This window comes from Botryllus schlosseri, chromosome 11 (genome assembly GCF_051294905.1).
Source record: "Botryllus schlosseri isolate E-star chromosome 11, Bs_hap1, whole genome shotgun sequence".
NCBI lineage: Eukaryota > Metazoa > Chordata > Ascidiacea > Stolidobranchia > Styelidae > Botryllus > Botryllus schlosseri.
The window spans coordinates 17942655-17965398 of NC_137246.1; the positions used below are offsets into that span (position 1 = coordinate 17942655).

At 41.9% G+C, this 22744-nt stretch overlaps 1 protein-coding gene across 2 annotated transcripts; it reads left to right on the top strand.

Annotated features, from left to right (window-relative positions):
• Positions 1 to 355: 355 nt before the first annotated feature.
• On the top strand, positions 356 to 19678 carry LOC145449423 (kin of IRRE-like protein 2). Of its 2 annotated transcripts, none has more exons than XM_080327782.1 (14): positions 356 to 6914; positions 8409 to 8585; positions 8647 to 8796; positions 12648 to 12779; positions 13517 to 13729; positions 14086 to 14194; positions 14480 to 14634; positions 14697 to 14914; positions 14982 to 15122; positions 15756 to 15969; positions 17005 to 17195; positions 17926 to 18085; positions 18150 to 19439; positions 19471 to 19678. In XM_080327782.1, the coding sequence occupies exons 1-13, from the start codon at positions 6869 to 6871 to the stop codon at positions 18854 to 18856; spliced, it is 2613 nt and encodes an 870-aa protein (XP_080183908.1). In that variant the 5' UTR covers positions 356 to 6868; the 3' UTR covers positions 18857 to 19439; positions 19471 to 19678. The 2 variants fall into 2 exon arrangements, with proteins under 2 accessions (XP_080183908.1, XP_080183907.1); XM_080327781.1 differs by having other exon boundaries at positions 1604 to 6914; positions 18147 to 19439.
• The last annotated feature ends 3066 nt before the right edge of the window (positions 19679 to 22744 follow it).

The window sequence follows — 22744 nt, forward strand, 5'->3', positions numbered from 1 at the left end:
AATGAACCTTTAAAATTAATATAGTCGTGTGTTTGTTGAGCGTGGCGCCAGAGACTGGTCGTAATTTTATTCCATATAATTGGCGACTGGTCCCTTAAAAGCGGTATATTTATTGCTTCGGATCCTGTTCCGAAAAGGTAGGTATACGCCGTTTATACAGGGTGCCTTTATTTTGTGCTAGGAAACTTATGACACTTATCGAAACTTATGAAACTTATGGGAACTTATGAAACTTATGAAAACTTATGAAACTTATGGGAAGTTATGAAAACTTATGAAACTTATGAAAACTTATGAAACTTATGGAAACTTATGAAACTTATGGAAAGTTATGAAACTTATGAAACTTATGGAAACTTATGAAACTTATGAAACGTATGGAACTTATGAAGATAAAGAGACTCTTGGAGAAAGAGCCGTTCAATATACAATTGGAGAATATCTTTCTATTGAAATGAATCCGAATATTTTCGGCTGAAACACGTCAGGGGTAAACGTCAGCACCTAGTAGAGAATTGAAAATAACATTGTATAGCAACAATCGCAATGACATAATGAATATTCTTCATGCCAATAAATAACCAATCGATTTTAGTTGAAACCGTCCAAATATGTCGTACCTTATTGTCATCGCATATATTTGCTGTGTCGATGTTTGATATGAACGCATGGCATCGCGCACACCAATGCTGCTTAGCGCAACGGTGAGAGTTCAGTATGCATACACCCGCTTTATCTTATATTATAAACCTGACTCGAAATAAAATTTATTACCGTGAATTATACTGGACTCATTCACCTTTACTTTGCTTAAATTCATTTCGAATGCCAAGCGAAAACCGTGGGCGTTTTCAATGTGAAGTTGGATAACTCGGAAAATTTTACCAGTTGGAAATTGAGATACGTTCAGTTCATACCAAGTCAGAGCTCTTTGTTATAAGCACGAGAATGACATTCAGTTCTTTAGTATTTTCCGGAAAACCAGAAGTAGATTAGATTCAAAATTATAAAGCATTGAAAAATATCAGAAATAAATTAGAGATTATCAGCATTTCGCTCTAAGTAGACAAGTATTTCGAAATCAGGGTATCTGGTATTCTCCTAAATTAACATTGCAATTTACCATCAAGAAATGAAGTGTCGTCGATGTTCAAGTTTGTAAATTCATATTGCAATCGAAAGAGTCCCCATTCTCTTTTTAGGCGTGCTGGCACTTAGTTACCGCGTTGTTATACGTATAGTACAAGAAGGCAAAGCCTACTCGCGGTCACCGAATAAGTAGAATAGCTTCGTCAGAGATCACCTCCGTGTGTCTATCGGTGCTGTCAAATCTCCCGGTAGTTTACAGTGTGCTGTTAGCCAAAAAAGGTCGATAACCACTGTGCAAGGGTGCCGCTGACTAATTTCCATTTGCAGAGGGTGCCGCGAGGTTGAAAATTTTGACAACCACTGGTCTGTGTAAATCTGGATTGCCGTTATTGCAATCATGATTTAAAAATCCCTATTTGGAATCGAATACCGAGACAATCGTCTCACAATAAAATTCGAATCTGAATTAATTTACCTCATGTTTTTTAAGTTACATAAGTTTCCATAAGTTTCATAAGTTTCCATAAGTGTCATAAGTTTCCTGGCACAAAATAAAGGCACCCGTTTATACATGTCGTAGAACATGTTCCTCGCGGATGTCGGTGGAATAATGCAAACAAACCGTCGCAGAACGGTGTAGTAACGCGATTAGCTAATGAAACGTCCTGAACGGACCTTCTAACATGCGAGGCCGTATTTACACGCTCTAATTTTCCGCTATATTGGCTTATATCCTTGTATGAATATACGCGTGGATAAATTGAATGCATAACTGTAAGTTCGAGGGGGTTGTTTAGTGGTGGAAGATTGGGATAGTAAGATTTTGATTGTTCGCGTATATGTTGGAACAGCCAGCGCGGATAAGGGTCTACTAGAATCACTAGCTAGTTTGTTCGAAAGATAACTTATAGTTGCTGGATGTCAGGGCTTGGGGGAAGTCATGTTTATGGCGTGGAGGAGGAACTACGGATGAACGATTTTTACAGCCCCAGATACACCGACTCCACGGAGCCGGTACTTCTTCAAAGCGTGAACCTCAATCTCTTTTATGTAAAATATTCGCCAGGGTCGCAGTTTGATGTAGAACGAATATTTGCGTCTTCGATAGCGGTCAGAAATGGCGGGATAAGGTGATAGCGTAATGGAGTTAATCTCGAAATCTCGCGATCTTTCCCGCGATAAGTTGTAGTATACGTGCGGAAATTTTAGATTTCGTAACCGCGTGAATGTACTTTTCAAAGGAGTGTTGTTTGCTGACTTGCCGGAAACACGGAACAGTTCGCTTCTTTGCCCACCAACGCAGGTTTCTGAATCGAAGTCTAACAGAAATTCTAGTAAAACCAGCAGCGGTCGGCGAGAAGTCAGGAAATTTTTTATTCAATGACGTCATAATGGCGTAAATTCGTTTTTTTATGTTTACGAATCCTATATCATTCTCTGAATATAGTATTGGGCGCAGTACAAGTCAAGTAAAGTCTCTTAGACTAATCAGTGGTTAGAATGAGACTAACCCGAACCCATGAATTCCTAAATAAGTCTTGGCGTGTTTTCTAACATAAAGGGCTACAAGTCACGAGACAATGTTTCGGGTTAGATATTTTTCAAAAGTCTGGGTATAGGTCGGAGTCGCCATTCATAGTCACGATTCTTTGTGATTACAGTCGCACAGTAACTACACAATTAAGCAGTTCCGCGGACAAGTTCATTCACGATAGGAATAATTTCCCGATGGCTAATTAGCTACGAGTAGATTTGTTTGGGAAATTTAGGCACTTCAGTAACACTGAGTAGAAGTTCGTAGGTATCTGAATGGTGGCAGCGGCGAGGAAACCATAGTCAAACACCATTCTGATTGCGTGAAGATTATTCGAGCACGCGTATATATCTAGACTACATTAAATAAAACGTAAATTACACACATCAGCCCGAATTCTCGCAGCTGAACTGGCCACATCCTCACAATGTGTAACCCGCCGCCGAGACAAATCAACAACAAAATCTGAATCGTCATCAAAAGGGAGAATGGTTTCGTCGGTTGACTTAGTGATGGTGTTAAACTCACACGTTTGAATATATGTTTTAACTTGATATGGGTAAACCTCATCAAATGAATTACACGCATAGCATTCGTGTTTGTATAGGAAGTTACTCATACCGCATGGGACCGAGTGAAATTTTCTAATTATTTCTTCTTAACCCGATTCGTCAACCTGTATCCCTGGTGAATCAAGTAATAGTAATAAGGCTATGAATATGCTAACGAAGCTACGCCTTTCTGGTGCTGTTGACTTAGGATTTAATGGCGTCCGTTTCTATACAATGGAGATGCCGCTGAAAGCTGTATTTGCTGGTTATACTAAGACAGCATAGTTGGAGTAGATATGATGGATTGTGTTTGCTTATATGTACAGCAGGTGGTCACCTGGTCACATACACCCCTCCGTTAATTGGAAGCAGTGCGAATTCTGCCAACCGCAACATTATGGTGCTTTTTGTGCGGAAAAAATACTGTGCTCTCGTCTTTTGTTCTTCTTCGGTTGGTGTAAGCGAGCGAATTCTGTAAAGGTGTTTCTATTGTTTTTGCTAGAGATACTGTCCGTGTACATCTCGATATCGGTTACAGTGGATCGCCGGCAATAGTATAGGTATTGCGATTTAACGGTAGAAGTCCACCTTATGGGAGTTACGAGATAAAACTCGATAAAGTGTTGTGGATTGGATTAAGATGCAACGATCCACTTAGCAACTTACTGCTTAGCAACCGCGATAATTCCACGGGATTTGAGACATGTAAATTTGGTGGATCCTGCACGGACAGGAATCTAGGCGAATTTTAAGATACGATGTTATGTACACACCGCGATCAATTTACTACAATTCGGTTGCAGATTATAGCTAAGTAGTAGTATAAAATATGGGTCAGGCATATTTCATTTGTAATTGATAGATATCGAGTCGTAGAAGCTAGTAAATATCCACTATCCAGTGTATCAATACGATAAATATATGGATACGTCTTACTATACAGCGTTTGTATGTCCTGAACAGTGCAGTAAATTTAATTTTACTATAGCGGTATAGCCTGTTCGAGACAGGCATATTCTCGTGGACGCTACGGCATTTCCGCACTCACCGATAAAGAAAGGCCAGTTATAGTTGCTCGCGTCTAATTCATGGTAATCACCGTCGAATTGTACCGTCACGGATGACGATAATAGAGCGTGACCGTAAACGCCAAGTTGACTATATTAATTGCCGCAAATTACCGGAGTTTGAAAGTCGTTAAAACATAGCCGTGCGTCCTACCTACTTGAAGATAATTTTCAGTTGCATTCATAAGTGCTATCCGGCGTGGCGTCAAAAGTCGACCAGAACAATAAGCAGTGAAGGCGCATTGAGACGAAATGTCTTAGGGACCCGTCAAACTCTCGCTAGATTGTTACAGTGCCTTTATACAGCTTTACTATTGGGTGATGATGATGTTTAGAAAGATTATATACAAAACTTGTTTGTTTGTTTTATGTGTTAAAATGGTTTGTCAAGGATCTGTTTTGAATGTCTTGGATCACTCGAGATAAGATCAGGGACTTTAGATAATACTTCAGTTAATGTGATGAATGCAGGTTAAAATGACAGCGCCTCAGTAAAATGACAAAGGCCATGTCTGCGATTTCTGACGTTTCAAATTCCATGGCAGTTATAATATCACTAACAGCAGAAATTTATAGTCTAATATCGGATTGTTTACTTTCATATCGCAATTTGCAGCACTGTTCCAATAAGAATTTGCGGTAGTTTGGAGTAGTTTTCTATGAACGTAGAGACATAGCGAGAGACGAATAAAAAGATACATAATAGAAGTTGTCAGCATTTTAATTATCCTGAATCTTTCATAGTTTCAGATTAACATTGCGTCTTGACTCGTATGCAATATGCGTACTGTATTTTTTGTATTAGCTGCAGGCGAATAAGAACAAGATATCGATACTCAAGTATGACGAAAAGAACACCCATGTAGTACACGAAGTCTAGATGATACAACAGATATATCTGACTTTTATGTTCTAAATGAGATATCTGACTTTTATGTTCTGAATGAGATACCTGTGGACATACTTTAGTCGTACGCACGACAAAGTGCGGGCAGACGTTACAATGACGGCAATTCATGTATTGGATATGTATAATTGGGAAACTGTTTCTGCCGATCGTACGAGTGACTGCGAGTGGAATTAATAACTCTAATCGGTGTGACTGCGGTCGTAGTACCGGGGGTTCGTTCCTAAAATCTACCACGAGCAAAAAGGTGCAATATTGAATTCCGGTTCTCGTGGCTCAGAATCGGGTCACCGCCGAAGGGAGAATCGACCGTATGCGTATAGCTTACTATCCACGCAAATGCGTCATACTCCATCACACTTTGTAGGGTCCACTCGAGTGTTTGTTGTAACTTTTATTTAAAAGATTATATCGTCCTTGCATGTTGCGATAAGTGGCATTCATTACGTGCCTCGACAGAGTATACTGATCCTGTCAAATATTTTATGGCATCGGCATCTCGCATTTCTGTAATCCTATGAGGCGTAATTTCCGACCAAATCGCCATGACTCTCCGAAATTATGTCTTTAATGTCGACAAACAGCATAAACCAAAACAATGTGGAATTCGGGTACCGCCTTTAGAGTCGTATATCATATTGCCGTGCCGGTTTATGCCAATAGCATATCTTGTCCCGTAATTATACAGGAATTGGACTGGCTGACGTACAGTTTCTTATAGTATCGAATGCGAGATTATATAATTACCCCTAATCCATAGCTATTACGTTCTTATGGCTCATGTCTTCCAACTTGATCGACCGTAATTCCGCGACTCCTACGATTCCAATTGGACGGGATGACACAGTGTGGGGAAATTAATGAACACCCGTCGAGATAATTCCATTATTCCATAGGTTGCCGGTTTTCACATTTGTTACTGTAGTCTGCGCGTGTGAAGGGATTGAAAGGTTGGATTTTCGCTGATGCATACAAGGCCGTAAATATATTTTGTGCTTTTAAATATGAAGCATCTCTTACGTGTTGTCGGGATGAGTCGAACTACCCATCAAACATATCATATCCAGCGTGACACAGTCGAGGGCTCTATTCATGAGCTGCTCTTTCTTTTGTGTCTTGTTGATCAGGTCGCAGAACACAGTAGATCACGGGTAATCGACTATTTAGTGAAATGTAGTCCGCTGAGAAATAGGAATCACCTAACGCCAATGTTGTTGTCGAAATATCGCGAAGGTCGACATGTTACTAAATCACGCAGGGTTAGAGTGGCAGCGTAGTACGATATATAATCTATCTTATGAAGGGAGGCGACAGAGTGGAGCCATTTCATGTTTGCTTAACTCGGTATTCTAGCACTATATTTTTGTGATAAGATATCCCAGTCGATTTATCCAACAGCTATTTTACTATTTGCAGTATTAAAACATAGGAGAATCAAATCAGCTGGAGATCGCTTATCGTTACGTGTCGATGTTGGCGGCAGAAGCGCAGCGCTGTGATTGAGTATATACCAAAACAAACCAGCGACACTTCTGGAATTGTCGTCGTGAAGACATCTTCACAAGTGTTTCGTCTGCAAACTGGGTTTATACCCCGACTTACTTTCTCTACTCGCGCCGGGCGAATGTCAGTGAAATAAGAGACAGCGTGTGAAATCGGAGAACCTATGTACAGAATTCGTTACTAATACAAAACATCGAAAGACAAAGCAATAAGGAGGATGTCCGCGACTCTGAGATGGGCGTTTCTGAATTTACTTCTGTATTGTGAGTACCGATGTTTTTGTATCAATTTGTGCGTTCTCGCGAATACGCATACATTTCACGCCTTATTGCGTTTTAACTTTGTAAACTGTGTACTCTGATATTGCTTCGCGAGTCCTCGTATCATCAATAATATATGTCTTGATATTGGAATTATATTAAGAATTCGTATTGAGATATCCATCAGAATATTACGCAGGTGCAAGGTGCAGGTGTTTCATTACTTAAGCTCAAAGTGAACGAGCCGAAACATCGGTCATAGGCCGCATATTAATCTATCGAACATTTCAACTGCACGCGGAAAAAGAAGAATTGAACCGGTAATTTCGGCACACAACCGTCCCTTGTAAAAGAGGCATTGTATTGAACAACTAACCATTGATATTTTTGTCGGTGCACGACTCACCGAGTTGAAATACTCATCTTTCTGTCACAATAGTCACATCCAATCGAGGCGAAAGAGACCGATCAAGTTGTTATTGTTGTTGATTTTATTAAACAAAACATAGGGTGCGCATCACCTGTTGGTCTTTCGCAACGCGGTCAAAAATTGCTAACAAAAATTGCACCACGGTCAATAATGGCGTGCAAAAATGAGTTTACATGCATGACATAAGATTTCGGTGCGATAAGAAAATGCAATCCAGGCTCAAAAGTCATAAATGACGATTACAAGAGTATAGCGGTGTATGGGGTAATTATTTTGGTCACTAGTAGGGTCGTATAACAGAAATTCACATTTAATTCAGTCCTATGAAGTAATTGCCCGCCAATACCTTTCATTTTGCGCATTTCACTCGTTTTAGCAGACGGGTAATGAGTTGCTATTGGTACTAGGAAATAGACGACTATAATATCACGCTGTGGAATGTAGTGGCTCTTGTATCCCCCGTCTCGTCTCTGCGATCGCCGGCAATAACAGAAACATTGCTTCGATCCCGATTCCTTACTTATTGTGCCAAGCACATATCTTTTTGTCATGTATATTCGCAGTGGCTTCATTTCTTCCTCTTTTGTTAGTTCCAGACAGGACGTTGCTATATCTCAATGACCAATTTGCCCTTCTTCGAGACAAATCTCGAGGGCGTTGAAAGGGACGGATGATGTTATTATGCAAACCTTGGTGGATCCCAGCAACGTCTTAAATATTGCGCTAAGGTCCAATATTTTCGCATCACGGATATTATAGATATAGCATTGGCGACACTACATATTCTGAATTGTCTTCTTTGTTTTATCGTACGCCAAAACGCACACATTTTTTTATATTTCTTTAATAGAGTTCTTGACATTGATTGATACCAGGGTCACTCGCGTTAAATGCCATCGCTGTGCCCGCCATGACTAGCCACGAGGGAATATACTGACCACATGGCCTTCTACTATATAACGTATTATACAGCCAATCCTTGAAACGCGCCTTTATCATGCTATCGACATGCTTTTGATCCCAATGACGTAAATTGTGAATGAACTGATATGTGACTTGTCATTCAGGCATGTCTGTTTGCGGTCTAAATGAACCTAAAATCGTGAAATCCCCTGAAGACGTCGTCATCGTGGCCGGAGACGACGTCACGTTGCCTTGCGTGGTCGAGAACCTCCCGCTGGGGGACAATCACGTACAATGGACCAAAGATGGATTTGCTTTCGGTTATGATCGGGACATGCCTGGTAATTTCCAAATGGCTTCAGACCTCGTTTCCGTATCTCATTACTGCCTTGCTTTCTTCAGCGTATAAATATTCTCTGGTTGGAGATGTGTCTCTTGGGGAGTATAACTTCCGCATAGAGAAGGCTGAGATAGGAGATGAGGCTCAGTATGAATGCCAAGTTCAAGCGGAAGATACCCGCATGCGAGCAAAGGCGATGGTGAAGGTATTGGGTGAGTAACGTTAAGATGTTGGAAAGCCCTTGGGTGTATAAAAAGTGACTCAACCTATCTTATCTCATCCAATTTGATAATGAATATCATACAGGTTACATATATTAGGATATCTAGTTCCCGCATATTACTAACGTAAAGAAAAACGATACTTTCTTGCTCAGTCTGTCCCGTATTAGGTATAGCCCATTATGTACGATTTTGATTCATATCTGCACTCACCTGTCGCAAGCTACATTTCTATCTCCGCTCCATACTTCGATGGATGCTTGACAACTTTTAGATCAGGGGTCTCCAACACGCGGCCCGCGGGCCGCATGCGGCCCGCGAGGTCCTATTTTGCGGCCCGGGACCTGATTTGAAAAAAATTCAGAAAAACGCTTAGTAAATCATGTTGAAACGCTAAAATTGATTTCAGTTGAAACATAATGTTGTTGTTTTTCAATGTGAGCCATTCTATGTGCCCACTATCACTATTACTCACTAGTTGATACGGCTTCGGCATGGTAATATCATTCCATGGATGAAGAATTTGCTGGTACGAATGGGCATATTGCCTTGACGTGCAATGGCCCACCACTGCCAAGACCGAGAAGCCTGCAAAACGACTTCGGGCGCTCCAAAAGACCATGCTTTACGAAGAGATAGTTGTCTAGCAAGTAGGCCTACCGTGTATAGCTAACCCCAATATTGATTCTTCAATCCATGGGTGGCCAATCTGCAGCAGTAGAAGGAAAATTATGCGGCTGTCGACACTTGTAATAACAACCCTAAGTTTTCGCAGATACCCCCTGCATCAGCTGTATCTGGGAATCCGATCACATTGGCCGAGAAAGGATAAATATTTTATAGTAATATGTGAAACTATACTAATATTTATTGACGAAATTCACTCATGAACATGAAAAATTTTTCGCGCTTCGCGCGACTACAGATTGGTTCTCTGTGGCTCTTTACAACATAACTACTAACGATTTGGTGCGCATAGTAAGCCGATATGTGCATATAGATTAGTTCGGAGTGTACCGGCAATGGACATGGACATGATAACGTGGGTATTTGGCCCCAGCTAGTTTATCACGACTAACCACCGGTATGCCGCCGCAGGCTACATGAGTACGCGAAATGCGGCCGTGAATTACAAAAATGTTGGCCACCCCCGTTTTAGCGGCTTAAGAGTGTTGTCATTGTCAGGTATCGTGTACAGCTCATAGTCCAAAATATAATGACATTGATGATCATGATACTTTTTGTTGTATTTGTGTTTGTTCAATAAAATATTAGTTCTTTTGTGGTGACTATAACCGTCGCCTATGTTAGAAAGCACAGCGTTGTAATAACGTAGAGTTATCAGACGTGGTTGTTGAACTGCGTTGCCTACTTTTATATCGATATTGATGTCATGCGGCCCGCGGCCTCCAGGAATTTGGAAAAGTGGCCCGCGACCTATTTTGAGTTGGCGACCCCTGTTTTAGATGGTGTATCTCGGGATACGATATTCGTGTATTCGCTGTGTTCACTTATTTATATTGGCCCTACTGTCTATATTTATTATTTACCTGTGCCTGTTCTTTACCCGTCAGTATTGGGATGCGATTTAGCTACTGAACGTCTCTCTAGCCTGCTTGATACCCTGGTGCGCCATCGAATATCTTCACATCATATCTATCTACGCTTTTGGTAAAACAATAGGCCGAATGCCTGTCAAAATTAACGTACGCTATACCTGTCAGTATAACACTGTACTTCGTCAGTCTCAAGCTCGGTCCGGGAAATAATATCTCGTTGCGTTCTCTTTCAAGGACAAATCGTCACACTGCATACGCGAATTAATCTCAGCGTATCCCGAAGATATATCGCCAATTCGCGCTAAATATGACAAGCGTAATAAGTGTGCATTTTTATTCTGTCTGTGTGACTTGTGACTACATGTACCGCGACATGAAAAAGTTCGATCGTCATCTTGCCGGGACACTCACTTTTTGAATATTCAAACCCAGGTGCGGCTTCTGTGTTGCATTGGCCTGTTGCCGCATCGTAAATTGATAGCTTATGACACGAATGGCACCAGCCTCTAACGTAAGGCTTCGCGGCAAAAGTTTTAATTTTTGCTATAAAAATTCGAGATCACGTTATAAATATTGGCTAGGGCAGTGGTTCCCAACCATTTTCGATTCATCGCCCCCTTTTCAAGCTCAACGCCGATCATCGCCCCCCAGATTTTGTGAACCGAAAAATCGGTATACAATCCGTAGTCATCGGCGGGTTGACTAAAAAAAGGTCAACTTTTCTGATCGTTGTCGAATTTTACACTTTTCCAACCAAATTTCCGTGGGTTGACCAAAAAAAAAGGTCAATTCCTCGAATTGACTCCAATATAGCCGTTCTAACGCGTCATGGCCCCCCTATCGTCCCCTTCGCTATTTTCGCCACTATCGCCCCCTTCGTCATTTTCGCCCCCCTAGGCCGCTAAATCGCCCCGTCGGGGGCGATATCGCCCACGTTGGGAACCACTGGGCTAGGGCGTCAAACTGTCCCTATTAAATTGACACCATTGTTTCGCTCGCATTTTAATATACATCGTAATCGTACAGCCTGTCAGTAAAACTTATGAATCTCGTATGATTTAACGGATCTTGTCAGAAAGCACATAACGAGAATGATGGTAAAGATTTCAGACGCGCTTACGTTGAGTAATTTCTCGTGGAATATTTGATAACGCTTTCTGGGGTTGGATTGAATTGCCCAAGTCTGAGTTCTTGGTGAATTCTAAACATCAGTCCGGGCACATGCGGGTATTTCCGAGCTGTATAAACCGTGACGGAAATTCTTAATCGAAGACTTCTGTATTACACAGAGGTGGTCAGTAACGAAGTACTTCTACTTTTTGAAGTACTTGAAGTAGATTTTGCCTGCTCGCACTACTTATCAAGTAGTTTTGATTTTAGACTATTTCTACTTCTACTTGTCAGTTTTCAGTTTTTTAGGCTAAAATAGGCGTAGAATACCTACTTACTTACTTATTTCTCAACCACTACTCCTACTTCTACTTGAGTAGAAATCTCGGCGTTACTTCTACTTCTACTTGAGTAGCGACAGTGACTACTTTGACCACCTCTGGTATTACAAAACACGGCGTGATACTGATAACGCACGAGAAAACGTCAGGCACACTCTGGAAAACCAACGAAAACGAATCAAGATCCATTTAGTGTTTAGATGGGGTTACGCGCGCATAAATTTACATGGTGTTAATACGAAATAGTACATTCTAAAAACGTACATTCCATTTTCACTGCCCCCGGTCACCAACAGGAAAAGACATCATGATTGTGGTGTCAACAAGTCTCGACTCAAAGTTGCAGGGTCCCACGCGGCGCGCATGAGTATAGCTCCCCAATCGACATCTAGCCATTGCCTACTGTGTAGATAGCCAGATCCTGTCGCCGATACATCCTGTTCTGAACTTGGCCATTTCGACCTTCAGCATACTAACCAATGCTTTCGAAACAGGCACGCAGCTGATACAAATATCAACGATTCATCTTCATAAATTTTCTGATGCTAGTTATGCATTCAGACACTAGCATAACCAAGGGGTAAAAACGCCTTTTCAGATCTCGTTCATTGTGACGTCATGTGTAATAACCACGTCATAATGAATTTGAAACGTCAGGCCATGGTTACCAAAATTTCGCCGTCACAAAAGCATTTCTAATTAACCTCCAAAATTCCCATCCTGGCGTTGTGTATATCAGATGTTCGATTGTTAGTTAATTTGTAGTAGCCTATGCAATGATCCCCAGAATCTCGCCTGTCATTCTGGTTCATTTCGTATTATTTCGTTTCAGTTCCTCCAAAGGGTCCGTTCATCGAAAACGCCGCAAAGGACGGATCGCTCAACGTGATGGCGAATACCGAAAATCTTTTAACTTGCAAATCTACTAACGGCAAACCAGCCGGCGCTCTTGCTTGGTACAAAGGTATGACGCGTTCCGCGCAATGTCAAAGTGCAATCGCCCACCGGAGCGGCTTTCCGAATTCTGTATTGCAGATATTTTGTCTAGATACGCCTCCGCCTCTTTTCAATATTTTATCTTGTCACGGGGCCATGCTTTAGGGGGATATTTGTGTACGGTCTTAACTTGTCAGCCCGCTGCATGCTGTTGTTTTCACGGTCCGCGCACTCTTAACGACTTAGTCAGACCGCACATCGTCGTCCTTATTTTGTATGCTGCCTGTGAAATTAGAGATCATTCGTAAACCGATGTGCGCGCCGTATTATTTCAACATTTCGGATAGCGCCACTTCATAGTATCATATTCAATTTGCGGTACTCGTCACTGTGTGGAGATATAATTTCGAGTGGTTTTTGTTACGTTACAATGGCCGTTAAAACGGGAATGTGTGAGATCAATGCCAACTATCGGCTACATTCGATGATAAAATACTTCCCGAAAGTTACGGTATAGTACGTTCAATTGCGTGGAATATTTCGCGGAAAGTGTTCACTTAGCAGTTTACCAAGAGAAGTATTGTACATAAATTACTATGATATAAATTCTGATGATATATTTGCGTGGAAATTGGCCGCTGCGTAACGTGTGCCAACTTCCAACTTGCATGCCATATCGACTCCACGACCAAAGCATACTCGTACCAGCAACATCTACAGACGACACCCCTCCACGTTGTACCTAACTTTTGACTTATTATACAGATGGCGTGGAACTCTCGAAAAATGTTACCTTCGATGAAGTGTCCACAAGCGGTGGCAAGTTACTAAACAGCAGCGCCATCTTGAAGCTGTGGCCTACTTCGAAAGATGATGGAAATAGGTACCAATGCAGGATGAAAATCGACGGCAGGTTTCTGGGAAACAACGGCGTTGAAGATCTCAACCCTACTGTTGCCGTTGCAATAAACGTTCAAAGTAAGGAGATGAATCCAACCCGATCGATTGGCTTTTATATACTTATGATCGGTGTGGTCTCATCGTCATGTATACTCGCTTAACCACAGACCAAGGTTGGGAATTCAGGAAGACGAAAATTCAATTGGCTTCTTTCAACTTGAAATACTGATAGATATGTATAGAAGGTCCGCCCTTTTTAGCTGGCCCTATATACGATATCATGAAAGGCTGACATGTCATTTTTGTAGGATACGGCTCCCCAGGGAAGTGAACATGTCAACGACTTAAATTTTTACAACCAGACTCGACTTGTGGCGTATCAGATTTAAGGTTATGCATTTGACAAGAATCATTTATCATTGGGTTGTTTTTAGAGCCCCCGAACGCAATCCTGTCCATGCAAGACTCCGAGGTTAAAGAGGGCGCCAGTTTATTCGCCAGATGTGAGTCGTTCGCCTCGAAACCACCGGCCACGTCATACAGGTGTGTATATTGGTATAAATATATATGTTTAGTGCACGAAGACACAAGGTGGATATGGGAATCGTTCTGGGTCATATGAAGCATACCGATTTGTGTTTGACGCATTGTACTGATATTCTTAAGTATAGATTATGCATCATATGCACCCCAACGGAGCATGCACTCATTTACATACAAAGGCATACTTCTTTAATTCTAAATTATTGATTCCTATCGCTGTCGAAACGTCACTTAGCGTGTGAAATATCGTTGTAAAGTTTACGTATACACTCGATTATTCCAAAGGTGGTTTATCAATGGCGCATTGCAAAAAGACCACAGTCGAGACAGTATGACGATAAGGCAAGTCGATAGGACCATGGACGGCGCCGTTATCGCTTGCACCGCCGTTAACTCAGTCGGGGAGTCTGAAAAGTCAAAGTCCACCTTAACCGTTTTATGTGAGTATCCGCATACCGTGATTATACTAACGCAACATTAATAAACAAGAATATACTTTCAGATCCGCCAACACTGAAGTCGCCGCCTAAACACGTGACCACCGAATTTCCCGCGGTTGCGAACATGTCCTGCTCTTGGGAATCCAACCCGTCGGCGCGCATCACTTGGTACAAAAGAGGGGAAATGAACGCGGTGTTGAGCCAAGGGGAGTACCTCGAAATCGATGTGAGGGACCAAAGCGCCGCGGGAGTGTACGTGTGCTTCGGGGACGCGTACGGGGTAAATGCGGATTTTACTTCTCCGCGGTTGTGCGTTTGTGTAACAAGTATACCGTCGTTGTGTTTAGGTTGGCAGTAGCTCGGCCTCGGCGCGTCTAGATGTGCTTGGTCCCCCGATCATTGAGTCGGGCAGCGTTCAGCGAAGTTTCTACGGCCAAAGGGCCATTATCAATTGCTCCATCATGAGCAAGCCTGGGATATCGCATGTTGTAAGTATAGGCCTGAGCAAAGGTGTTCAAAGTAGTCAGTGTCGATACAAAAGTAGCAGTAACGTAATAAATTCCCGCTCAAGTGCAAGTATAAGTAACAATTTCAAAGGCACATCAAAACTACTTCAAATGGCGAAGCAAATATTAAGGTTGTGTGCACTGTGCAAATAGTCAGCGTTGGTACACATGAAGATGTAGAAGTAATGCCATTAATTTCTACCTAAACCTCAAAGAGAAATGGCGATTTCCGAGACTTGCCAAAACTGTACAAGTTAAAGTATAGAATATGGCAGTAGCTTGTAAAATTAGATCTGGTAGAGGAGTCGCCTACTTTAGCGGTTAATTGGGGGTTTGTTGCTTCCGGAATTGAAAGATGCATCTTCACGCATAACTCAAAATGAGTAGTGACACTGCAAATAGCTGCGTGTGATGCAGGGGGTATTTCGTCCTATTGTTATAGCAATTTCTCACATAAAGCAGACTTTCTTTACCGTACAAAATGCTAATGTGTTATTAAAACCTACTTCAGTACTCCGAAAAGTAGAGATAGGCTTATTTCGGGTTACTGACCACCTCCGGGCTTGGTTTTCGTTTCCATGCGCAACACAACCAAGTTTTGATATCCGCGCTTAGACCTGGTCTTGGAAAAGGGACGGAACGGTGATGACGCTGGAAAGCAACGGAACTACGGCTGTCGGCGGCAAAGAAAAATACGCGGCGGCTGTGGGTTACGGCGATTTCACTGCCACCTTGATTGTTGAAGATGCGACGCAAGAAGATTTCACTGACTACAACTGCACCGTTTCCAACTCGTATGGCCGCGCGTTGGCCACTGTCAAGTTAGAAGGTAAAGAGATTATTTCGTGCCCGTGGCGGTCTCTATTGATATATTGTAAGCAGAGGTGGTAAAAGGATATAGTCATCGTTGGTAACGTAAAGTAGAAGTAGAAGTAGTGATTTCCAAGTTAGTTGAAAAGTAAGTAGGCCTATGCAAAGTCTGGTTTTCCAGAAAAACTGAAAATTGTCAAACAGAATTGGAAGTAGTCTCGGGTAGTCCACTTGAGTACCGTAAATATACTGCAAGTCGAAAAGCCTACGCGAGTGCTTCGAAAAAGTAGAAGTACCTAGTTACTGACCACCTCTGATTGTATTCAAGTATATAATAGTATCACACGAAAAGTACGGCGAGACAGTTGATGAGCGCTACGGGAGTAATAACGCACGTACGTGATTGATCCGTGATTCCTTTCTCTCTCTTATTGTTTCTCTCGGAATATCGATATCACTAGTGTGACGGCACATTTCATCACGGGCTTTTATTCTGTGACTTCCCATTTCGTGAATCTCGGGATAAAATCCACCAAACGTCTGTTACTCCTGGCAAAGAGAATAAAAAATTACCATCATGTGATTAAAGGGAGCAGTTCTACCTGGAAAGAGAATTTTTTTCGGTGGTTCATTCAGTAATATGAAAAATGATATTCGCTGACGAGTGGATTGTTAGTGTTAGGTGTAATTCAATATATGTCTCCTCTCTTATAGTTCATCAAAAATATTTGTCAACAAGAGACGATATGGAACGTTGCACAATGTGGTCAAGGCATTTATAATAGAACTCGGGCCATGTGGTAATCCAACATACGACTTTTATATTCCCTGAATTCTCGATCAGCGTGCTATACTCGACTTTACCAGCCTCGCCATAGAAAATCCCACTCACATCTCGCATGTGCCCTGTCTGATTTGCGATTACCGCAACGAAGTCGACTAAGATTTCAGGACTCAATTCTCTTTCCTTTGAAATCCTACGCGACCCATACATCGAACACATTCGTGTATCGAAAGATGAGCACGATTAGTTACACCGCGTTGTACATTACAGAGCAAATAGCCGCGAGAACTGCCATGACAACGCCGGTGATGGTAGCTATCATAGCGGGTGCCGCGCTGCTGGTCGCCATCCTGCTGCTGATCGCCGTTTGCTGCGTGCGGAAAAAGCGACAGGAAAAATCGACAACGTTCCCCCCAGTGCAAGACGCGGTGCAAGTTGACGGTCGGCAGCCGACGAAAGAGGTACTGTCCGCGTAGCGGGCCTACCGAATTATGCTTCAAGGCGGTTGTGTGTAGAGGTTTTCAAAGTAGTCAGCTCTGATACACAAGTCTATGCAGAAGTAATGACAAAATTTTAGACTTAAACCACAAAGAGAAGTAGCGATGTCCGAGACTTGCCAACACTACTTCAAGTTAAAAAAATATGAAAGTCCTAATATTATTAAGCAAGCAGCTTGTAAAAGTAGATTTGGTCGAAGGGTCGCAAACTTCCAGCAGTGCAAATATTTGCAATTTCATAAAATATAATCAGTTACACGGGCTAATTCGGCCAGTTGCCATGGCAAGTGCACTCCTAAACGTTATGATTCACCAAATCCAAATTCCAAATATTAAAATATCAAATAGTTTTGTCTAAAACAGTGGTTCCCAAAGTGAACGATTCTGGGAGACGGGAGGGGGGCATAAGCGTTGAAGTAAAAGTAGTATACAAGAAAAACAACTTGATTAAGTGGATATGACGGAAAAGTGTAAGGATTTAGGGGGCGATAAAGATATGTCGAACTTGATAAGGGGTGATGAGTCAAAAAAGTGTGGGAACTACTGGTCTAAAACAAACCAATAACTATAGAAGGGTAAGCAGTCTATGCCATAACCACTCGAGTAAGCAGTAATAGTAGACAAACGTATTTTGGTTCTCCGAAAAAATAGGATAGCACTTCGTTACTGACTAACTGTGGTTGCGTTTATGCAGAATACCCGGGAGGACGCTATTTTGACCACAAAACTGCTCAACCCCGACGAGGACGGCCAGCCATCGTCTTCGGCTTCTGTGGTCTCGCACGATATCGAAGGAAATCGCATCGGAGACGTTCACAAGCTAGCACACAACGACGATGGCTACCACACTGAAGGTGACTAGTTAGGATGTCAAATACAGATTGTACCGGTGAACTTCAATTTATCTTGTTGCAGAAGCAAACTCATGGAAGCGGAATGGAAACCAATCGCCACCGTCGTCGCCCGCGCGCAGCGGCGAGGAAGAATATTCTCCAAACGAGAGTCGCGAGCCTTCCGTCAACATGATAGCGCCTTTGAGAGATTTGGAATTCGAGAGAACTACATCACCGTTCGCGCCTAGCGACGCTCCGTCTGACAACGGTTACTTACGCTACAACATGCAGCCACAGCCATACCCTCCGTTACAGTACGCTCCGAACGTAGTGGATTTACCGCCAGTCGCCAGAACTGCGTCACCTTTAAATATGTACGGCGCACCGGTTTCGCCGCCTCTACCGCCGAACATGTATCCACTGCAGCCGTCGCGGTCAGCGTTCGGTAGCGGTGCTCAAGGTTATCCGCCTGTGTCTCAACTGTCACGGGCTGGTTCTGCCGCGCCTTCTGTGGTTAGTTCACATCGTAGTGTCACGCCATCGCCTTATATATTAGGCCGCGCGACGCCTAACTCTTTATTAATGGACAGAGGGATGTATCACGTTCCGCTATCGGGGCAGCGTGCTTCATCATCGCAGTCTTCTTTAGATCAGGCGGCGCCTTCGAACTCGAGGCCTGATTATTACGAGAATCACCAGATTCACAGGTTGAACTCAGTGGCGAGTCACGCGTCCCGGTCGTCAGAAATGCTAAGCAAACCGATGACCGCTAGAATGGCGACTCACGTCTGACCTACGGCGACGCGGCGCGCAGAACGGCTGCGTGTAACTGCTCAGTTCACAGTTCCTATTCCCATACGCATCCGATGGAGGGGCACCCGCTACGAATCAGTCATTCTGGTTTGTCAGTCTAGCGTTGACTGATGGAGTAAAGATGAGGTAGAGCCATCGCATCGTCGTTCGTTATTCGCAGAAAGAAATGAGTCTGACTTGCGATACATTTCTTCTACCGCTATCTTACATCTTGCACTGTTTTAGATATTTTTATCTCCGAAAATGTATAGATACAATCACCGTTGTTGGTTGGTGAACATTCTACGCATCGACAAGTACAATCGTACATACTACAGCACGATATCTGCTGCGTTTCTCAGTATTGGCTTTAGAGAATACTTATTGCGTTCATTCTCACCTTGAGCCCTAACTTAGTCCAAGAATTTACTGTGTGAAGTTTTAGTTTACCAGCGCCAAACGTACTTGACCTCTAAATTCGATGTCGACGCTTCTATTGCTGGATGTGGTAACCAGCTGGTTCTGTTTAGTACGATAGAGATTGGCTAAATTTACGAGCTGCTGCTGTGGTGTTATTGCAAATGTGCCGACATTACGAAAATGTTGTAACGCAGAATTGATTAGTATTTAGATAGAGCGTTACTGCTAACGATAGGTAATTGGATTCTTCGTACTGAATATGTTTCTCGTGGGGCGTGTGTTCGACTGTTCGAGTGTTCGTGTATTATGGTTTGCAAAAGATACGCTTCCAAATTCGTTTACCAGTGTTTTGTCTTTTTGAATTCTTCAATTTCCTTTCGCAAATATACTGATACCAAAATAGTTTGCAACTTGTTTTACTGCTAAGAGCAGTTAGGTAACGTGGTTGCGGATGCGAACACACTATACGGCCAATTTACTGAGCTGATGAAATATATAGCTATGGTCACAATATAGTGATTCTTTTTGGATATTTATAGCATTCGCGATGACAGAATGGCGTCAAGAAAAGATTCCGCCAAGTGTCAGCACTTTGACATTTTCGGTTAACATTTTAGACCCTTTCGATCCTCCCTCCATTGCGGAATCCGAATGCGGTAATTATTGTGACTTGGGCTAGAATTTCTGAGGCCGATATTATCAAAATGTAACTAGTAAGTGGATATTCCGCAGCCATTTTCAAGACTTGAAATGAGTCAACTCAATTTTGAGGAATTCTATAGCTCAATTTGTATCCGAAGCAGGACAGGCTCGAACCCCGAAAAAAATTTCTCTCTGCTTCGGCCATACCACGGAAGCAGGCCCGTAACTGCCGCACCCCAATCCCCCCAATTGGGAGGGAGCTCTAAGGGGGTCCAAAATTATTTCGTGAATTAGCATAAATTATAGATTATTTTTTGAAACTAAATACAATTTTTCCAAATTTTTTTCGCGCTTCGCGCGATTTCAAGCTGCCAATTATCTTGATTTTTGGGTACTCTTCTCACAAGAAAAAATACGCAAGATTTATAGAAATGGGCACATTGGCGTTGGTCATTACCGCGCTACGACGCACCAAGACATGTAAAGTAGGCCAGCGGTTCTCAACCGGGGGTCCGCGAAGCTATTTCAGGGGGTCTGCGAGACCACTAAATTTTTTAAATGGTTGATAACGTAATTTTTATTTTATTTATTAATTTGAGAAAGCATGAGGCAGAAGTTGTCAGTGTCATCAAATTAGTGAACTGTCGTTTGAAATAAAAATTTCCGAAGTATTTCCCTAATTTGTCCCAATGCAGGGATTAAAACCTCGCCACGAAATCCATTTTATCCTGTGATAGACATAACCACTATTTTAAAAGCTTCCTGGAGGTACAGAACTTCAATATACAATTGAATAGTATATTCATATTGAAATGAACCCGAATATTTTCGGCTGACAGTCATCATAAATTGGACGATGATATACCTGCTTCTGAAGCTCGACTATAAGATTTGGCGCATTCTTATTGCGGATGTCCTATCGACAAAGCTAGTTTTTGATGAACAAGGAGTGTTTCGTTGCTATCAAAGCATTACGCTCCAACCTTGAAATTTATATCACCAGTTATATTGGTATGCAGCCTTGTATTGTTAATATTCAATTGTTCATGGTCGAAAATGTTTGCTCGTAAATATATATGTAAACCCGAACAGAACAAGTCGTTTCATGACAGTCTTTCTCAGGTTGGAAAACATGGTTCCATTATTTGGAGCATAAAATGTGTCTATACTATTAGATTAGGATTTCACTTTGACGGTAGAAACTCTCTGTGGCCGATCAAAATGCCGTTGCGGGCCGGCCCGCGGTCCGTATGTTGCCCTTCCCTGCGCTAAATGCTGGACGTTATATGTTCATAAAATATATGTTTTTTTTTCATTTTGGTGCCATAAATGTTGCGATCACACCAAAAGTATCGTCGGAAGCGTTATGCGTTAATACTGCATTAGCCTCCAACTATATTTGCGGAAATGGTTTTCGGCCATCCTCATTCATATCAAAACGAGGACGCGGATTTTCAAGACACGACCATGTACTTCAGGAAATACAGCAGCAAAATTAGCTTTGAAATAATAAAAGTCCACCAATTTCTACATAAATAGTATGATGTTATTTTCAAGAAAAATCATGATTTTGTTGTTTATCACAAGCCTACAGTTCATATTTGCACAAGACAGATGAAGGTTGCACCATAATAGAGCTAAAATTGAACTAAAACTTTAGGGGGTCCGCGAGGGTCCGTAACGGTCAAAAGGGATCCGCGAAGCCAAAAAGGTTGAGAACCACTGAAGTAGGCCATGTAACATGCGACTCCAAGAAGTGTGCCAGAACGATCGGCAGCGAGATAACCGTGGCCGAAAAGGACTGCCATAATGCTAACCGAAAACTTCGTTATATATACAAAATACTGTCTTGGCAATCTCACAAGACAAATACCATCCCGCAGGGTAAAATTATATGCCAGTGAAGAGATACCAATTTGAAATCGTGTGCGTCTTCTAGTTTCGTAGCCTATACGCAGATGTGGTCAAAGTAGTCAAGAAAGCTACTCAAGTAGAAGTAGAAGTAGCGACGAAAAATCTACTCAAGTACGAGTAGAAGTACTTCTTCCATAAGCAACCTAAAACTACTTGAAGTAGAAGTAGAATTGGCTGACTTTAAAAGTACTCAAGTAAGTAAGTAGTTGTGAAAACGATCCTAATTCGTTCACATGGATTGTAAGAAATAGCAAATTGAGCTATGCGAAAGGTGACGAGTTTGATTCATATTGATGCATACCAGCAGCGCAGGTATCCAATTTTCGATAGCATAATCATGCGATGAAACTGATAGTATTGATATGGAAATGCGATACTTATCCTCTGTTTTCTCGAACAGCACGTTTTAGAAAATAGCATGGTATGGCGCCATCCCCCATATTATATAGTAAACGCGATTAGTAAACGTTAATAAAAAAATATGGGGGACCGTAAAAATTACATATTGTGTTGCTTTATTTGCGGAAATTAAAGGCATTACTACAATTGCTTTTATACTTCAACATGTATTTAATCCACACAAAAGAACTGATATTTATTATAACTCAAAGTTTATGATACTGGGAATTGAAAATGAAGCATAAATACTACTTATAAAAGCGGAACACATTTTTATGCCTTTAGTCCAGAAATTTTCAAAGGTGGTATGCTAAAACAGCTCTAAAACTGACAAAAAAGTCAGAGTCCACTTTTCCAGGTTAGGACGCGCCATGGAAATGCTAGATTACGATATGACAAGTAAATAATAGATTGTGAAACATCAGTTTCAAATGTTATGATGAGCCATATATACTGTGATGAATTATTTCATATGGGCGAAAGGCGACAATGTGGTGTGAACGCAGGGATATC

Excerpts from the sequence above, each read along its gene's own strand:
- LOC145449423 (XM_080327781.1), top strand. The coding sequence starts at position 6,869 with ATGTCCGCGACTCTGAGATGGGCGTTTCTGAATTTACTTCTGTATT. Across the intron at positions 13,730-14,085 it reads CGTTGCAATAAACGTTCAAA|AGCCCCCGAACGCAATCCTG; the intron begins GTAAGGAGATGA and ends GGTTGTTTTTAG. Across the intron at positions 15,123-15,755 it reads AGCCTGGGATATCGCATGTT|ACCTGGTCTTGGAAAAGGGA; the intron begins GTAAGTATAGGC and ends ATCCGCGCTTAG.